The sequence below is a fragment of the Trematomus bernacchii genome, unplaced genomic scaffold (genome assembly GCF_902827165.1).
Source record: "Trematomus bernacchii unplaced genomic scaffold, fTreBer1.1, whole genome shotgun sequence".
Classification (NCBI taxonomy): domain Eukaryota; kingdom Metazoa; phylum Chordata; class Actinopteri; order Perciformes; family Nototheniidae; genus Trematomus; species Trematomus bernacchii.
In genome coordinates this window covers 5,671,733-5,692,552 of record NW_022987803.1, presented here as the reverse complement: position 1 = coordinate 5,692,552, position 20,820 = coordinate 5,671,733, and the positions used below count along the sequence as shown (strand labels likewise).

General features: G+C 39.8%; 1 protein-coding gene across 3 annotated transcripts in view; it reads right to left on the bottom strand.

The window, feature by feature from the left end:
• Positions 1-20,820, bottom strand: part of cd2ap (CD2-associated protein) — an 82,982-nt gene that overhangs the window by 58,700 nt on the left and 3,462 nt on the right. For all 3 annotated transcript variants that reach the window (XM_034150415.1, XM_034150416.1, XM_034150414.1), the window contains exon 2: positions 8,251-8,408. In XM_034150415.1, coding sequence (XP_034006306.1) covers positions 8,251-8,408 — 158 coding nt within the window. The remainder of the gene's footprint in view (positions 1-8,250; positions 8,409-20,820) is intronic.

The window sequence follows — 20,820 nt, the reverse complement described above, 5'->3', positions numbered from 1 at the left end:
TATCATTACTTTGAGAATAAAGATTATTAATTTAAACCTTTTAGAAGGGAAGATATGGTCATTTGTTCTGGGAATGTCATTTTCGAGCCTGAGACCTGAAAAACAGGCTCAGGGCTTAAGAGGTTAAAGGTCACCTATCATGCTATTTTTAGGCAATAGCATAGGTCTCAGATATATACAAATTAGGGATGCTCCGATCGCTCGGTTACCGATCGAGATCTGCCGATACTCACTCTCTACCGATCGATCGGTGCTCTCTAAACATGCCGATTCTCTGTGCACGGCAAAACAAGCTCGCCAAAATGGCTTCACCGGTCTGGCATTATTTTAAGATGTCCGAAAAAGACAGTAAAATAGCGGTATGCAACTTGTGTGTGAAGCAGAAATCCTGTAGCTCCACCCGCTGTGACGGACCGGTGAGCGGAGTGAAACACACAAGAGTTAGACCTAACACACTTAGCTATTTTATCTACCTCTGGAACAAGCTAAACTAGTTATAAATATATTTATTCTTCACCGTCAGGTCACTCATTACTGGATCAGTGAGCTGCATGAGATACTGACGGGCTGTCAGGAGAGGGGGAGAGAGAGGGGGAGAGAGGGAGAGAGGAAAAGAGGAAAAGAGAGCGCTTCCGCTCATTTCTCCCGTGTTATTATCCAAAGTGAAATAATGTACATCATTTGAATGTAATAATTAAGTTGATTGTTGTTTGTGGAAGCTCCAGTGAATGAGCCCCATTAACTGAGTTTTAAACATCACTTTAAATGGAAGATTTAAAGTGATGTTTAAATCTTCCATTTAGGCCCCGCCCACTCGATCGGATCGGCGATCGGTATCGGCCGATACTGATTCCGTTGATCGTCCCCAAAATTGGCGATCGGAGCATCCCTAATACAAATATATAAAAAAACATGTCTATGAAGTGTTTTGTTCAAAATACCCAACAGATCACCCATTCTAGCCATGCCTCATATCCCTCTATTTCACTTCCTGTTTCAAAAGTGCTGATTTTATGTATAAAGCTTTAAAAAAAAGAAAAAATAATTTGATTAAAAAAGAAGGGCGGAGCTGCGGTGATGAAACGCCATATCATGGATTATCAAGGATTATTTCTGAAACAGTATGGAGCTCAAAGGCTTTCTCTCTTGCCGGTTATACCACGAGGTGAGTTCCTTTTTATTTCCTGCTTCTTCACACACATGCTCTCCAGTACAGGTTAGCTCTGAGTGTTAGCGATGCTAATGTAAACACCGACCATATTACGTCTAAAACAGTCGGGCATTGTTTCTGATAGCAACGTTTCTGCCGTGGGTCTGCATTGCCGATATGACGTCATATCGGACGCAACTCTGGTCTCCGTTTTTAGAGAGTTGGGTACGGAGGAAAAGAGAGAGGGTTTTATTTTCTGACACTGCTTGAGTTCCCTGACACACCGGGGGGACATATTTATGTATAAAAGACATCAAAAAGTGCATTTTGCATGATAGGTCCCCTTTAAAGGACATGGTTTGCTTTTGGAGTTGTTTATTACTACACACTAGGGTTGTAACCACGTGCAGTTTAAACTGTATTTGTGGTAAACTCCTGTATTTATACTAATAGTTATCATACTGTGTATTTTTGGTTATCTACAGTTTTGAAAATAACTCACTTTAGCAAATGTGAGGTAAAGACTGAAGCACCTACAGTATATGTTAAATGTGTACTTTTATAGGACATAATTATTTAACATGCTAAAGTACTGCTAACATGCAAACTAACATGCTTCAGTTATATAACATGTCATTGTGACATGCTTCTTTTTTAAATCAAGTTTATATTAGGTGAACAGACTGGGTTTGAGTCTGTGATGAGCTTACTGCTAATTAAACTGTATGAATAAAACTGTTGAACCTACTGGGCTATCCCCGCCTCCTACATTGTAGCCCCGCCCACTTCCACAACCATTTGTCATAAAAACTCTACAGAGAATTCCAGTGTCATTATGTGTTGCCCTTACCCGTTTGCTTAAGCCACGCCCCCTTCCATAACCCATGACTCTTACGGGATGCATGCACAGAGTTCATGTCCAAGGGTGACACACTGCCTGCAGTCAGATACTATTTTATTGTTGCCTGGCGTCCCACCAGCATTTTGATTGGCATGAATGTGAGAGGACCCGTTTATTAGAGTTATAATTATTTTATTTATTTTTAATAAACTTGCCTTGCCTTCCCTTTATCTCAACAACTGCCTTGCTCTTGACATTAGATAATAAAGGCAAATAAGAAACACTTTTTCTTTATTCTCCATATTCTATGTATGTCGTTTTTTTATGAACTTAGCCACCACACGACACTTGCTAGTAGTTAAGACTGAAGTCCTACTCTAACAGAGCCATTGCTGTAAAAGGCTCATAGACCAATGAAAACAGGAACACTAATTGAGTATTGCAGAAGAAAAACGATTAACATTCTAAGTTTCAAACTGCAGATCCACAGAGATACAGCTGGCAGGAAAACAGTAAAAAAAAACAAGTGCAAGATAAATGTGAACACTGAGGAGGTTCTTCCACTACTCTCAGGTGTCTGTATGAAATTATTAACAACACAGAAGACAGGTGTGTGGGGGGATTCTGCTGAAACATCTGGGGTGTTAATAAGATTGCACAAACATATGGGCATCACTTCTTCCAGTATAGTCAGCTCACACAGGAATTTTCCAGAGCATGTTTGATATGCGTTATCGTTAAAGAAGTGAGCTCAGCAAGAAAAATACAAACATTCATGTAATGTTTGTTACTGAAGAGGTGATGCTGGCTGTGAGTATTTGAAAGTGTTTAGGTACTCTGAGTGAACAATCTCTGTGGGGAAATAAATATCAGTTTTATAGTTTGTATAATCACCATTAGTGGCTCAGCGATGATACCTTAATTGACTTCATCTAATATAAATAGACTCCTATCACCAACAAGGGATGAAACAAAAGGGAATGAGAGGACACTGTTATTAGAAGGGCAATCTTATGAATAATTATATATAATATATGAGCAAATATCAACAAATATGCTTGTATGTTCTTTTGTATAGTATGTGTTTAAAGTTGTCTGCTGGTTTTTGGGGGTTTCCCTTCCCTGTAGTGTGCTCTATAGGTTTTAAATGTTCTACAAAGATTAAAATCCCAAAGTTCCCTCCAGAGGGAGTTTGCCTGCCTAAAACGCCTCCATTAGACTCCTTTATTTAACTCTGTAACATAATGACATCACTATGTAACACTTGCACTTCTTTTGGCTAGCACTCCAACACATTGTATGTGATAGGCTAAGGGGCGGCACATCTCTAAGCGGTCGACCAATCACAACAAAGCCAGCCAGCTAACCAATCAGAGCAGACTGGGCTCTGGTTTCAGACAGAGGGTGAAAAGAGGTGCTGCAGCACAGGCAGTGTGAGAACAATAAAGAGCTTTTTGAACATTAAAGCATGGAGACATGTCACAGTAGAGACTGAAAATTAGAATAATATGTCCTCTTTAAAAAGGTATTCCGTTATCCAGTAATTACTGTTTTTTTTTTTTTACCATTGATATATGTTGAAGTTTGGCATATTTTAATCTCTCCACTCATGAGGTCCGATTAGAATAATTACCTCTAAGCACTGAGCCAATTGAATGCTTTTAAGATAGGCTACAATAATAATAATAATAATAATAATAATATGTGCTTGCTTCATCCTCTTAGTTTTTCAGGAATTTGCTGTACCAGTCATTTCAAGTATAATTGTTTATTTTTGCTCGCACGCAGCAACGCTCTGAAAGTCCTCATCAGGGTCAGGATTGCTTTTCTTTTCAGCGCTCATAGCCCTGGTGAGCAAGTGAGGCTAGGCTAGAGTTTGCTTCTTAAATATCTAAGATAAGTATCAATGGAATTAAATCAAATATTCTATTATTGAGCGCTTTATCCAAAGGCAAACTTAATGTAACAATATATTTCTGGTAGACAACGCCACAGCAGGAAGCAGTCAGGTAGAGGTTAGCGCTGTGACTGAGGCTTTATAAGTGGAATGATACTAGCGGTCAAGACACTGGGTTTTTTATTGTACCTTTTTGATTGAGAAATGGCCTGTAACGCATAAAAGTTATTTGTGATCAAGTCAGCAGCAGTACGCTGTAATTAAAATGTTACGAGCCTTATTATGCCTGTGAGGATTTTTTTTTAAACTGTATAACCCAAAGTAATCTACTTTATGCCTTGATGTCGCCGTTCATTTTAACACAGATAATCATTGACCAGGATATGGATGTGTTTATAGGCATATTTTTGTTTGCTTATCCAACTTAATTTGTATGTACGTTTATCTTAGTTGAGTCTTAAAGTGGGAACTGTGGTCCTAACATTTACAGCATGATCAACCCCTGAATAAAAAAAACTGAAAATATCAATATCAAAATGTTTGAGCTGAGCTATAAAATATTGTTTAACATTACAAAGGCTAAGAAAGTCCCATCAACATGGTTCTTATATTCACACTGTCAGAAAAAAAACAGAAACACTACACAGATATATATATATACATACATACATACATACGTACATAACCATCTTCCATTGATTAATAAGATTATTTCAAGGACCCTTCATCAACAATATACATTCATGTCAATTACTCCTAGGTAACTATAATGAAGCTCTCCTTACCATCTCCCCCCCAGACAGGATTTATGCCCCCCCCGGCCGATCAGCTACAATTTAAAGGAAGCAGGAAGAGGACAACATCTCAGGCGACAGTAACGCAGTCGGGGGCAAAGTTCAATCAGCCAGCAGGCTCTTTAGAGGATTAACTATCCCAGCTCAGTGACTGTGCCAGGCTGTTTAGCAGATTACCTATCTCACTATGCAGGATTACAGACTGGGAAAAACAAGAGAGCAATGAGAGGGAAGTGAGGGTTTAAAGAAAGGAGGAAAGAGATGGGAGAAGATGCACTCTAGTCACTTATTTCACCACTGTGTAGGTGTCCTGCAAGCTGTAGACATTTTACGCAATATCCAAATAAAATACATTTTATAAATGTAGTCTTGCCAGCTCTTACCCTTGAATAGTCACATTTAGAGACAAATGTGTATTAAACTAAAAGCATAATAATCCTGGGGCGCTCTCAATGCTAGTAGTATACTACATGATGCTATAAGTATATTCAACTACTTTCAACTTATCCTGTCGATTCTGTGTTCCCGTGATTTAATTTGAAATTCATTGAATTTTAAGCTTCAATTTGGTTACTTTAAAGGTCCCATGTCATGGCCCTTTCTACTGATCATAATTCCATTGTTGAGGTCTACTAGGATAGATTGACATTGTTCAATGTTCCAAAATCACATTGGTTTCTCATACAGCATCTCTGTATAGTATGTGTATTCACTCTCTGTCCTAAACGGCTTGTTGGAGCTCCTGCCCCCGCCCCCCTCCCTATGAGCCCACTGTGCTCTGATTGGTCAGCTCGCCCACTCTGTTCTGATTAGTCAACCACCGTTACAGCTGGACATCAGTGTTTATGTGTTACAATGGCGTTTCTTAGCAACCAGAAAATGACACCAGTAATGGCAAACAGATGAGAATGCTGCATGGGGTCTGGGTGCCATGTTGGCGGGACGTTGCGAGGCTCGCTGCTGCGCCCTTTGAGGCTCGAGGAGCGGACAGTGTGAGCTGGATTACTGATGTCGTTTCCTGGTTGCTGGGTGGGGTCTGCGTCCACTTGGTCTATATCCAGCATCCAGGGAAACACAGCGGGAAATCCACCTCACACTGTCCGCTCCGGGAGCCTCGCAGGGCGGACTCCTGAGCTGCTCGGGAGTCCACCCTGGCAGAGGGTGTGCCTATTGTTCTATAGCTGTGTGCCAATTGGTCCAGACTTAGTGACGTCAATAGGCCTCAGGAAAAAAAATGGAAAAAGAGAAATCTCCAACGAGGCTTTCTGGGGCAGCATAGACAGGTCTTTTCTGTGTTAGAGTTTTACTCGCTACAGGGTGTACTTTAGCCGCGTTCACACCGCAGTACTTTTCCCACTTTAGTTCCGATATAGTTCCGAAATGTCGCCTTTACACCAAAAAGAGCCGGAACTCAAATGAGTTCATCAGAACCTTTTTTACCCTCTTTTCCGTCCCTGCTAGAGAGCAGGTACTTTCGTGGGAGAAAAAGGTTCCTATGTCTGATTGGCTGGGCGGAATGCAAACCACGCCCCGTAAAACTCCCAAAAAGTGTTGTGAAGCCGCCATTTTATTATCCTCGCATTAGCATTATTAGCATTAGCCCAGCGCACAAACGCAGAGAGACTAACTTATGGCAACACAAGAAAACATGGGAGAGGTGTCGGCGTTCTGGCGATTTACTCGGAAGGCTTCAGTAGAAGCTGCTGGGAGTCCCAGCAACTTCTACTGAAGCCAGTCCCCAACTCCGGGGACTTCTGGCCGAGGACTTTGGGTGGCAGTATACGCCGTGAAGTTGTTTGCGGCCTGCCAGTAAACCCAAAGCAGAAGAAGAAGTGACGTCAGCGGCTTCATTTGCCTAATCCTTCCCCAGGGACTTATTCCGGTGTGAACGCGATCTGTACTTAGTTCATGAGAACTCTTTAGTTCTCATGAACCAAGTTCTCATGTAGGAAAAGTACTGCGGTGTGAATGCGCCTTTTGAGGGTTTGTGACTTTGCAGACCGTTTACACACAAGGGGACGGGTAATAACCGGAAAAGCATATGATGGGACCTTTAAGTAAGAGGGTGCAGCGCCCCTGTTACATGGTTTAGACAAAACCCTGGTATTTAAATACACCATAACAATCTATAGAGTTTCATAGAGTACACAATATGAAAACACACAATATAGAACTATACATAATAATTTTGAAAACACTATAATAGATTGCTTTTCGAACTCACAAAGACTCCGTGTGCAGGGTTTCCCAGACATAGACTTTACTTGGGCGGGCCGCCTAGGTATATTAACGTCCGTCCAAGTATATTTTGCGACCCATTTAGTTTTTTGTTTTTTTACGTCCGCGACCACGACGCCATCTGCGATCTTTTAACTTGTGGACAATGATTCCGCGCTCTACGCGTCCTGTACCCAGGCCCGGACTGGCCATCGGGAGGTCCGGGGGGTTTCCCGATGGCCTGGCCTGTTAAGTGGCCTGCTGGCCTGAGGATTTTTTTTTTTTTTTATGTATTGTGAATGCAACTCTGCGCAAATGTGGGTCTGCCTCACACAGGGTGACTGGCTGTCTACATGATGTGGCCTGCCAACATGGCCACTGTCATACAGATCATAAATCAAAGCCCTTAATTGGTCTCCGTGTGTCATTCAAGCTCGGGATAACTACAGCTCAGGTGAGGTTAAGGACTCTCTGAGTGTTTAGATAGTTAACTTAGTCTAAGTTCTCAGTGGGTCTCAAACGGTTTGGTCACCATTTATGTAAACAAATATTTCCATTTGAGGGGGGAGTGATTGTAAAAAAGCATGAATAAAAAGAAAGAAAAGTTAACTAGGTGAAAAAAGGTAATACACTTTTAAAACTTGTTGAGAGCTAAAACTAGTCTTTGCTGCTGCCTCAAAGAGGAGCAGGGGGAGAGGAGCGAGAGGAGCAGGGGGGAGAGGAGCAGAGAGGAGGGAGACAGGAGAGGCTGAGACAGGAGAGGCTGATTCAGGAGCAGAGACACACTCACAACTATAAATGAACCAAAAATAAATAAATAAACAAGTGTTTTTTCATATTGGATATGGTATGTTATTGGTTATGGCCATGTTCTTATGATTTTATGATTATTGAAATGTATACAGTTCTGTTTCATATAGGTGTTTCCATAGATCTAGTCTCTTTATTTCCCCCTCAAAGTGCACCAGATTGATACATTTAACTCCAAAATAAAAAATGTAAATCTTACTGGGGGAGCATGCCCCCGGACCCCCCTAGAAGATTTAAGGTCCACCCCCACTTAAAATCACATGGATAGGTTCCTAAATACATTTACAATTTTTTTTAAATAGTAACCCATGTCCATATGTTTATTTGTGGGTAGTAGATGTAAACTATAGGGCTATCACTATGGGCCCTGCCTGTACCTGTTCGCTCTGCCATCGCGTGAAGGGTCTGGTAACAAGCGACCAACAGAAAGGTTAATGTTAATGTTGTTGCACGTCACAAAGGCACCTCAACCCCCCCCGCTACCACCACCCCCCCAAGTATATTTCAGATCTGTGGGAAACACTGCGTGTGTTTTGCTCACCTTAACAAAGTTGTCAGGGAAGAGGCCCCTCTTCCCGTTGAGGTCCCCCTCCATCCAGCCATCCTCTTCTATATAGCGCACGTTCTTGATGATCTCGCCCGGTCGCAGGGTCAGTTCGTCATCATGGAGCGCGTCGTACTCATACTCCACCAGGACCTCTGCTCAGGACAGCGGGAGGGAGGAAAAGCACACAGAAATTAACAAAATATCAGAGTGACATCTTAAACTAATGCTACTGAGCAATGTCAATTTCACATATTTTTTCCTAGCATCTATTTATTTATTTATTGGGGTTCGTACAGAACATATACACTTTATAGTCCATGATGGTAAGGAGCAGGGAGAAGAAAGTATTTATTTTACCTGCCCCTTACTCAACAACAGATGGTCTGTCAATCACTGCTACCTACAACCAAATACTTATATTAACATGAAAACAAAAAAACATGAAAACAACCATCTACTATTGACATTGTCCATACAGTCTGATTAAGATGTTCATACAGCCCTTTATATAGTTTGGTATGGATTTCCACAGTTTAAACCCCACTACAGGATCTATTACTGAGTCATAAAACCATTTTATTTGATAACAGGGCAAGCTTTTTGTATAGAAAACGGAAGAGCAATTAAATAGTTAAAATAACCCACAATAATCATAATAGTTCAAAAGAAGCAAAAAAAGCCTCACAGTGATGAGTTGACTTTCTAAATGCATTTTGTCTCTTTTTTTTTTTTAGACAAATCTTAAAGGTCCCATGTTATGGCCCTTTCTACTTATCATAATTCCATTGTTGAGGTCTACTAGAATAGATTGACATTGTTCAATGTTCCAAAATGGCATTGGTTTCTCATACAGCATCTCTGTATAGTATGTGTATTCACTCTCTGTCCTACAGCCTTGTTGGAGCTCCTGCCCCCCCCTCACTATGAGCCCACTGTGCTCCGATTGGTCAGCTCGCCCACTCTGTTCTGATGAGTCCACCACCGTTAGAGCGGAACATCAGTGATTATGTGTTACAATGGCGTTAGCAACCACAAAATGACACCAGTAAGGACAAACAGATGAGAATGCTGCGTGGGGTCTGGGTGCCGTGTTGGCGGGACGTTGCGCGGCTCACTGCTGTGAGGAGCGGACAGTGTGAGCTGGATTACTGGTGTCGTTTCCTGGTTGCTGCGTGGGGCCTGCGAGACAGCGAGACATCGCGAAACTCAGCTGCCCTGAACACAGCCTGAGCACCATGGACGCGGGAAGGGGGGGTGCTGAGGGGGCTGCAGCACCCCCATCTGCGAGGCTCCACTAGCAGGCTCACTGTTTAGTTTCTATTGTGCCGAGATAAATGTGCCTCACAGCGCACTGATCAAATCTTGCAAACCCAGACTCAATATAGTAGTGCTAAAAGAAAAAACTATTGACTCAGCTCTTAAGATGAATGGATGCCTCTGTAAGTAATAAGATGTGGTTTTGATGTACAGGTTAAAACCTGACCTTTTCCCGTGGTGTTTAAAGTGTGTTACACAGCAAGTTACATTATTCCAAAAATAGAAAGCAACAAGATGTTTGCATTTTTACCATTGCCATTCCAACAGGAAGGAAACATGGTGGAAGTAAGACAAGTAAAGAGATGTAATTAATGAAGTAAAAAGCTTCACTTAAGACATGCTCTCAAGCTAAGACTCTTTAGTCGGATGCAACCCTAACACAAATGTATTTTGCAATTTTAGTCATCTTAATAATGATTGTAATGTTTGACCAAACATCATGATTGCTATTAGGGATGTCCCGATCCGATCACGTGATCGGGGATCGGAGCCGATCACGTGATTTTCACGTGATCGGGGATCGGGAGAAAAAAATCGGGGATCGGAATTCTTTTTTTTTTTTTTTTTTTTTTTTATAAAATATTTTTATACATTTTATTTAATGTTACAAAACAAAAATGACCATGTTCACGTCTTAAAGTCATCCTGAGGCCTTAGTTTTGGATTAAAATTACACAACATCATGTATGTGTTGCTTCTTTTGGGCTTGTTTTCATAGACCTGGTTGCTTATTTCTCTCAAATCTGGCAACAGTGGGCGCAGTGTCTAATAGTAGCAGTAAGCTAACAAGAGGCTACGTTCAGCTGGTGCCTCGGGAGTCGGGACAGAGAAAATGTCAGGAGTTTGGAAGTATTATAAAATTGAAAGCGAAGGCAGTGTAACAGCCAGATGCAATGTTTGCAAGGCGGAGGTTCCGCGTGGTGGAAAGAACAGAGCTACGTTCAACATGACCAATCTAATACAAACACCACCAACAACAACACGACGAGTACACAGCGGCCACTCAGGTAACGGCACTGAAACAACCAACACTTTCAGAGACTTTTAAAAGGAAAGAGAAACTGCCCCAGAACAGTGAAAAGGCCAACAAAATAACAGCCAAGATAGCTGAATTCATCGCGTTGGATGACCAGCCGTTATCTGTTACCTTTTTTTTCCTCTTAATGCATTGCATAAAGATCGGATCGGGAAAAATCGGTATCGGCAGATTGTCAAAATCAAATGATCGGAATCGGATCGGGAGCAAAAAAAGGTGATCGGGACATCCCTAATTGCTATATTCTGTTTTTTTTGTTTCCTGGCTGTTTCAAACAGCTGAAAATAAACATTTGGCTGTACTTGAAGAAACAGCCAAAACATTTCTAAATAAAAAAAACAATCTATTAGGGCTGTGCGATTATGGCAAAAATCATAATCACGATTATTTTGGTCAATAATTGATATCACGATTATTAAATACGATTATTCATGACTTTGAAAACATCCATTTATTGAACTTTTAAATACAAATAATAATTTGAACAGTATCTTTTTAACTGTTGATTTCCCTGAGCGTATAATTCAACTGAAAAACCAATACAAAAATAAATAAGATACATTTATATCTACATTTAAATAAATAATATCAAAATAATAAATACCAATAAACAAGATCAACAAATATTTTGGAGCGCACTTCAACAAGCTACTAAACATATATAAATATGATAAATACAAATACATTTGATCAAATATGTTGCAGTGCACTGTCACAACTTAGCAATGCAAAATAATCGTTTTTTTCGATTATGTTGTTTTCGTAATTGTGGCAGGCCAAAATCGTAATTGCGATTAAAATACGATTAATTGCACAGCCCTATAATCTATGCAAACAGATCATGCAAACAGATATTTAAGATTGTGCAAGGCAGTTTGACAAGCAAGCCGACTGATTCCAGTCCAGCCGGTTGAGCAACCTCTAAAAATAAGGCAGCTGTAGAGGACTTACTGGTAGAGAGTTATTTTACTACGTGGTATGGCCCTTTAAGACCTGACTGCTATGTTTGTAAAATGTAAACTTCTTAAATGTTTTATGTGAGGGACTGCGGATGGAAATGAGCTCAAAGCTAAATCTGGCACTGTTACGCTTGACACATTTTAATGTTTTAAGTGTTCATTACTGTGCATTGTCCCTGCCAAATAAACGATTAAATAAATAAATAGAGACACTCAACTGGCATGGCTACTTTCACACCAAGCACAGCCAAAACAAAAACATCAGGGTGACACACTCACACACAGGTATGTTGGTCAAGCTGTAAAAGATTAACTGCTGGTGTGTATGTGGCTGGTTCAACTTTCAGGGATTGTATGTGTGTGTCGCTCTAGTCTCCCTCTGACATCACCAACCTTGGCTCCAACACTACAGGCAGTCTAGGCCAACATCCAAGATGAAATTGGTCCTGACCACTGATCTTAGAGCAGCACTCCCTGCTACATCAAATACTCAGCATTTAAGATTTTGAAATGCTGCTTTAATCCACTTCAACTGGTGCTATCCTGCTGTGATTGTGATTCTTTATTAAAGACATGGTTAAACCATACACTCCAGCATGTGCACTTCACTCTGCAACAGCCAATCAGCTCACTTCACCATCTCTGCGACTAGAACAGAAGACAGGACAGCAGAAATCCTACAAATCTTCCACTGCAAAATGAAAATCCACCCGTTTCCAATGTACATTGGCCATAAAATTAAAAATAAATTCCCACTTCTGTATGTAGACTTGCAGGATTCCTGCTAAATGAAATACAATGTAATGTAAGGACTGAGTAAGGACTGTTAAAAGAGTTGGCAGTGGTTCAACGCATCTCAAGCAAAGTCTAGAAAAGGATTTTAGTAAAACGATTATTATGTTTTATTAAATCTTTGTGATCATTGGGCCATTGCATTTACTGGCAAAATGTAAATTGGACAGGGTCTGTGTCACTTGGACAGGTTTCAGTAGGGCTGTGCAATTAATCGTATTTTAATCGCAATTACGATTTTGGCCTGCCACAATTACGAAAACAAACATAATCGAAAAAAACAATTATTTTGCTTTGCTAGGTTGTGACAGTGCAACATATTTGATCTAATTTATTTTTGGTCTAATTTATTTTTATTTATCATATTTATATATGTTTAGTAGCTTGTGGAAGTGCGCTCCAAAATATTTGTTGATCTTGTTTATTGTTATTTATTATTTTTTATATTATTTATTTAAATGTATCATTTATTTTTGTATTGGTTTTTCAGTTGAATTATACGTTCAGGGTAATCAACAGTTACAAAGATACTGTTGGAAATTATTATTTGTATTTGTTTTAAAGATCAATAAATGGGTGTTTTCAAAGTCAATGAATAATCGTATTTAATAATCGTGATATCAATTATTAACCAAAATAATCGTGATTATGATTTTTGCCATAATCGCACAGCCTTAGGTTTCAGTGTAACTGGGAGAAATATAAAATTGTAGAACAGAAGTAACTTGCAGAAGAATAGAAGTCAAGAACCAGTTAAAACCTGAAACAATAAGCAAAACCTGAAATTGTCGGAAAAAAACAAAAAAGAAGCTTAGCCTACAGCTTGGCCTAGCTGCCTGCTCTGTCTTACTGTGGACTCAGATCAAAACAACCAGATGTCTTTGACAGCAAAGGGACACATTATTTCATAGAATGATTATGAATTGCAGGAAGGTATGATACTGCCAAATCTAATCGATATCATTAGAATAGGATTATAGAGCAGATACCAATAATCAATTGTTTTCAACTTTAGAGGCAAGCATTTCTTTTTTAATTCTGTCTGCAGTTATTAAATTAACTAGGAATAGGCTTTGTATTAGACCAAACATGTAAATAACTGTCAATTATTATATGCTCACAGTCACAGCCTATCACCAACCTTTTTTAGGATGAGAGCTACTTTCAAAAAATAAAACAAAGTCGTGAGCTACTTTTACTCCTCTTTTTTTTGTTTTTTGCAGTGTATATATATTTGTTTAATGTTGAAGTGAAATGCATCAATCTGGAGCACTTTGAGCACAACATGAATGTATGAATACAGCTCTCAACACTCAGATGAAAGGGAGCTGTATACTTTTCAATCATCCAAACATCTTTAGAATATGATCACAACCAATAACAAATCATTTTAAACTGGTTTATTCTTATCTTATGTTACCTGGTTAGCATTCTTTCTTTTTATTTATGCTTATTTTACTAATCACTCTCCTTTTAAACTGTTTTTTGTTTTTTTTACTGTCCTATAGTACACATTGGAATGATGTATTACTTTATTGCTGTGTGCTCCACCGTGGCGATGACGGCTTGCGTTAAAAAATAATAATAAACATATTTGTAAAGTGCGGGGACACAAACGGGATTTTGAAAAGTGGGGGGGGCATGTCCCCCCTGTCCCCAGTGGAAATAACACCATGTGTATGTGTGCACAGGGCCGTTTCTAGCTTTTTGGGGGCCCTATGCAAGATGCTGTTTGGGGGGCCTAGTTTTTACAGTTTTTTTTTTAACTACAATGGGGGGATTCCGAAGCCTTTGTATTATATTTATTATATATATTATTAGATCATATTTAGTAAATAAAACTCTGGCCCTCATGTGTTGTATAGGCTGGCACGACTAGGCTGTGTTCAATGGGGCTGATGTGTTGTAGATTCTGCCAGAAGGAAAATCACGGTCAAACTCCTTATGAAGCGTGCGGTGAGGTGCCGCTCCACATTCTTTTCCCGACTGCAACGCTGGTCCCGCAAATCAAGCAAGAACGTGATTGGTCGATATTCATTGTGGGGGAAGGAGGGGTGTTAGATAGATATAGACTTGTAGTAAGTAGATAAGAGTTTGTTATGATTGAGGTTTCGTTTATGCATAGGGTAGATTCTTTTAATTACATTTCCTTTTTTGTTTTGTGTATTTTTTACATTTGCGAGCTATTTTTTAGAACATGCCCCGTGGGCGACTCACGTTGCCCCTGCGAGCGACTATGTGCCCGCGGGCACCGTGTTGGCTACTCCTGCTTTAGAAAGTTTCTGGCCAAAAAACAAAATGTTACAAGATTGCAGTTGAACAAATCATTGTAACATTATTATTTACCTTTGCCCTCACGTCATTTGTATTTAACAGAGCTTGAATGCACCCTTATGCAACTCTATGTAACTTCCTGAACTTCCCAACCAATAAAGAATAACTAGCTTTCATTCTGATACATTTAAGATTTGTTGTTCTGACAATTGGGACACATTGATACTGAGTTTACACATTTTCATCCCCAGGATGACAGGGGGCCAAATGTCTCAAGCTCTGACAGTACCTACAGTATCTGCAGTACTGTAGATAAAGTATCACCACACTTTCAGAATAATGACTAGGTACCGAAGTATCTGTTTACATGACTTTCCCCGTCCATTACATTGGATTGTTGAAATCTCTAGAAGAGCTAGTTAATGTTTGCCGTTAGCAGCTGTCGTAGCACCGCATTCTATATTAGCTGATATAACATAGTAATACAACAACAGAATTATAGATATCAATTGGCTGTGTATCGGCAGATATTTCACATAGAGAATCTGCAATCTGTACTTTGTTGCTTCTTTATTGTCAAGTTGCAGAAGGATAAACATGTGCCAGCTGAGAAATACTGCCTTTGAAAGGCTTCAGATATGATCAAAAAACATTTCCACTGACGCAGAGAAGTGAGATGTGCAGGTTGACCTCAGTCCGCAATCAACATTTACATCACATCAAAGTGGTCTGGATAAAAAAAGTCTTTGGGAAAGCGGTTTGAACTAGTTTAAACTCTAATGGTGACATGTCCAGTTGTCAGAAATGTTTCCCACAAACTGGCTGCTACTGAATGAGTGCAATGAGTGGTGTGTGTTGGCCTGTGTTACACCAGCAGTGAAGCAGTGGACAAAGTCTTCTTGGTTTGTTCCTCAAGATTCAAGGGCTTTAATGTCATATGCATCCCGAGCTCCACTAACAATGCAACATAGTTATATAAGACTTAAAACAGAGGACATGCTTTTCTAAACGAATTAAACACAGCCACAAACAGTCTATGTGCAGGTTGTGTGTGTGTGTGTGTGTGTGTGTGTGTGTGTGTGTGTGTGTGTGTGTGTGTGTGTGTGTGTGTGTGTGTGTGTGTGTGTGTGTGTGTGTGTGTGTGTGTGTGTGTGTGTGTGTGTGTCAGGAGCAAACTTCCCGCTGGTTCGCTGCGTTCAGGCAGCAGAAGGGGGATTCCTGACTAAATATTTGATTGACTAATGAAGGGAAAAACTGAGAATCTAAATTTCATGAGCACTACAAGCAAGGACAAGTCTGCTAATAAAATACCCAGGACGAACACTTGAATAGTCCTGATTTGAATCACTAGGTCCTACAAGTTGTAAAATGCCATAAAAGGCTGACTTATTTTCTTATTAGAATAAGAGTTATTTTCCATCTGTAGACTGAGCCAAGACCGACCTTGACGGAGCGAATTTGAGGCGGGGCTTAAGGAACACACCATAGCGAATGCTCCATGTGCCCAATGGATGCCGAAGATCGCCGGAGGATCCAGGAATTTGTATTCTCGAGAAACAGGAAATGTTGGCGTTATGGGGCAAGTAGTTGTGAGTTGAAAGAAATTAAAATACTGGGGGAAACGCTGATCCTGCTTTTTATTTAGATGATCAAAATCAAAGCTTATTATTTTTGATAGATTTGAATATAGAATCAAAATTGTGACACCCCTCCAATTGAATAAATAAAATGTGTTAAAAGGCCCACAGCTTTCATTGCTAGAGCAGGAAGCTGGCTTGCATGCATCTCTCTGTAGCTACATTAGTGTAAATGTATCAGTGTGGATATGGGTCAGAAGGCCTGCTAGACTGTACACGAGTACAGTATGATGCAGACACACTATGACTGGTGTCAAATATTTAGTACAGTCAGAAGAAGTCACTGATGTGAAATTACAAAATCCTATTCCTCTTTAATTCCATTCAAATCTGAGCGTATTGTTGAACGTGAGAAGATTTACAGCTTGAAATCACAACAACATCATAAGGCCAAGCAACAGCCACAACATCGCCGCAAGAGTTGTTCTGCTGTCCTGCCGTTAATGCAGAAATAGGTCAAGAAGCTAAGAGGCAAAAAGTCTGTCAAAGAAAGAGATGAGAAAATAACCTAAGAATGAGGTGCTGGAGGGTACTTGAGTCTTCTGGCAACAGTGTCCAGAGTTTATTGACATCTTGAAAATATTACATTTTCTAACGTTATTCAAGACGTGTAAGAATATTGTGCATACATCAAATAAACATGACACAATCTAAAGCTCTGGATAATACCTGACCTTAGTTCAAGGTCAGATGTTTGATTCTGGATTTATTCTGAGCAGTTAATAAGTACTCAAAACTTTACTTTTTCATCAGGCATGATATTCAGCAACGTTGAAATTTGATGTGGTAAAATATTTGGCTCTTTCTTTAACCAGTAGATTTGAGCACGGAGCAAAGTATTAGGGAATTCAGCAGCCGCTTCTTCTTTTATGAAGTAGATATGCTGCTATTGGCCTAAGATATTCGCTCCTTTTTTAACACATTTTCCTCTCATTGTGTTTGTGTACAAGTATTACTATATATTAAAGCAATTTCCTTGTTGTTTGTGTAAACCTACTTGGCAGTAAACCTGATAGCCATAACACTGTGCTTCCCTGCATGATAGCAATAAAGAAAAGTGGTTGGCTCTTACAATGCACAGGGAGAATTTATTTTTCCCATTGACCTTTAGACTGATACAAACCACACTGCCAAGAAACTACCTGAAGGATTATTTGGCACTGTCAACAGGTTTATGGAGCACCAGGAAAAAAGGGAAACGAAAGTGAACCTTCTCTGATGTGGACCAGTGTAAAAGGAGTACTGAGAGATAATGGTAGACAGGAGTGAAAGAGAAAAAAGCAGTACACCCAAACACACACTAGGAAACCTGCTGACTCCTTTAACAGTGGACTGACACCTAGGCCCTGGGGAGTGGCGGCTGAGGATTCCTGACATATTTGCCTGCAGCTGGGTGAAAGGGGAGGGATCAGAGGAGACACAACACAGTACCATGGGCCTGAAACATGCTCAGTCTGTCTTTACATTCAACTTTTCAGAAACTCTGTTCTCAACTAGCGTTTCACTGTGTACTAAAATGATTGGAAAATGTTTTGATCCCTGCCATTAACCACGGAACAACAACAAACGTTAAGATGTGTTCTTCATAGGCATAGGGACCCAGTGTTTCTCTGTTATGCATGCTGCAAATTCAAGTGCTCTTGCAGATAGTCGCAGCTTGCTGACTTAGCAGACAGAAGATAATATACCAGCTGCTTGGGGTTAGGAGTTGCGTCTATACTTATAATGTATTCACTTCCAAGAGGCAAATTAAAAAAATGTGCTTACATCACTGCTCAAACTAATCCAGTATGACATGAAGAAAGAGAAGTGTGAACATGTAAATAGCTTATCTTAATCAAGTGTTTCTCCAGTCCTGGTAGGATATTAATTAACAAGATTATACTTCTATATCTTTATGGCTTTTATTCCCATGCTCTACTGCCTTCGAATGATTTTGATTGTTTTTTACATTACATTACATGTCACTTGTTAGACGCTTTTATCCAAAGCGACTTACATACATTCAGTACTGTGGGCAATCCCCACAGGAGCAATTTGGGGTGAAGTGTCTTGCCCAGGGACACAACGACATGCTGACTGCAGTGGGACTCGAACTCGCTACCCCCTGATTCCAAGTTCAGCACACTACCCACTGAGCCATAGCCTCCCTTTTAAAAAGGGTATCATTTTTTAAATATGTCACAAGAAGCAATAGTTGTTGGCAAAATTCTGAAAATGTTACGGTTCTTGTTTTCAAAGTCACAGGAACCAAAGTGACTGCCTGTGACATTTAAAAGAAAATACATTGAAATGTTATTCTGCTTATTGGTTGCTAAATCAAACAAGCCTGGCCGTGCTGCCTGGACCTCAGGGTTTTTTCCGCAGCATTTTAACGCCGACAGCTGTTTGCTGTCACCGCATCCACCACTCTTTCAATTTCCCTCAACCAAACAATCGCCCAGCAAACACTTGACTTTTTGTGATTATTTATTGACCAAACCCACTATGCCGTGTCAAGAGAACACACTTTTCCCAGACAATGCTATACTGTAAACACCAAGAATCAGCATTGAAATTGGAAGCTGGTTAACGTAAGATGTTATCGGAGGTGATATTGATTGGCAGCTGGGTATGTAAAGATTTTTTTTGGTAAAGATGTTTATTTGACGAAGATAAAGTACAACATTATAGTGATAAGGTCAAACTTAATCTTTAAAAAAGTAATGTATAAGTTCTTTTTAAAAAGGAGTGCATGTTGAATTATATTCAACATTATATGAAATACGGTACCTTGCGCAGCAGCTGGATTCAGGAGAATCCCGAGATCCCCAAAGAATGCCGCTGTATCAATGGACACATTTATACTTATCCTAAGTGCAAGTACCGTATTTAGTCAGAATTATCTACAACTTGCTGTGATTGTAGTCTCAAAGAAGAGCAAATAAATAAGTGTGTCTCTGTGTGCGTGTGTGTGTGTGTGTGTGTGTGATGTCTGTATTGTCTCTTCAGTAGGGCTGTGTGATTATGGCAAAAATCATAATCACAATTATTTTGGTCAATAATTGATATCACGATTATTAAAAACAATTATCCATTTATTGAAAAATAAATTGAACAATATGTTTTTAACAGTTGATTACCCTGAACTTTAAGTATAATTCAACTGAAAAAAATAAAATAATAAATAATCGTTTTATTTCGATTACGTTGTTCTCGTAATCGTTGCAAGCCAAAATCGTAATCGAGATTAAAATACGATTAATTGCACAGCCCTACTCTTCAGCATACCTCGATCATGCCCACTCTTGTTTTGAGTTGAGTTCTTCTTATCAGTTACATTTGATCTTTCTTTCTCCTCCCTAAAGTGTCAATTACCAAACGACACAGTGGTATTTAAAATAGAAGTGAGTCAGTGGACATATTTGAAAGTCAATAAAGTGACGTTTTGGAGTCTCTGAAGTGTAGGAATTAAACTGAGCTTGCACAGCAAATGTACTTCCTGTCTGAGTCCCGGGTCAGAGTTCAGCAGAAGGAAAGGAACTTCCAGGTTATTGTTTTCCTCTCCCAACACAATGCTTCCAGGTAAAGAGTTTGAACAATATGGCTCTTGTATAAGCCAGTGACAGACAGGAGGATGTAACGGGGGATGGAGAGGTGGGGGAGAGGAAGGAAGGCAGAAAAAGAAAGGGGGGGAATACTCAAGGCCACGCAGGCAATTTGATTGCCAGGCAGCCAGTGTGTCAGTGTGCTCTCTTTGCTTTTCCCACTCAATCATTAAAGAGGAAACTCATAACTGCATTCCTTCCCACTGATCTGAGAGCTAGCTGATACGAAGGGCAAAGTGTTACCAAGAGAAATCAAACGAGGGAGAGGACAGAGAGCTGTTGCTATTCTCAATGGCACTAACTCCTCTTGTTCACTTGTATTGACCTATCCGCAGCACAGGCCGTGAGGATAGCCTCTGAACATGTGTACATTTCACCAACGCCCTCACACATTACACACCAGGGAGCTACGTCTGGGAAACATTATCAAACCTTTCCTCTCTCACATAAAACATAACCAATAGTTCTATGAGCAAACAAAAGGCATGTGCAAACAAACATGAAGTCTGAGACGAGACGTAAATTGAGTGGTGAGGTGATGACATTTTTTTAACAGGAAGTTTAGCATTTCAAGGGCTCCTTCAACAAAAAAGAGTGAGATTTTCTATTGGATATCAGAGTATTGGAGAATAGAATATATAATATTCACATGCATTTCCACATTGAAGCTGTCCAAACAGCTAACAGTCCTTTATCCTGAGGTCTAGCACTCTGTTCCACATGGAGGGAACGCACAAAATGTCCCAGATCATAAAAGGTCAGAAATTGAAAACAATTAGTAAATTAAAATAAGTAAATCTTTTAGAAATGTGTTTTACATGTTTTACAGACCAATATAAAAAGTATTAAAACGATACCTGCAGCCATAGCGTGTTTAGGGGGAGTGAGAGTGTGTGGACTTCCACATTGTATCAAATGTAAGATGCAAAGGTGGCTGGTGTGAAGAGGTTAAAATCTGCCTG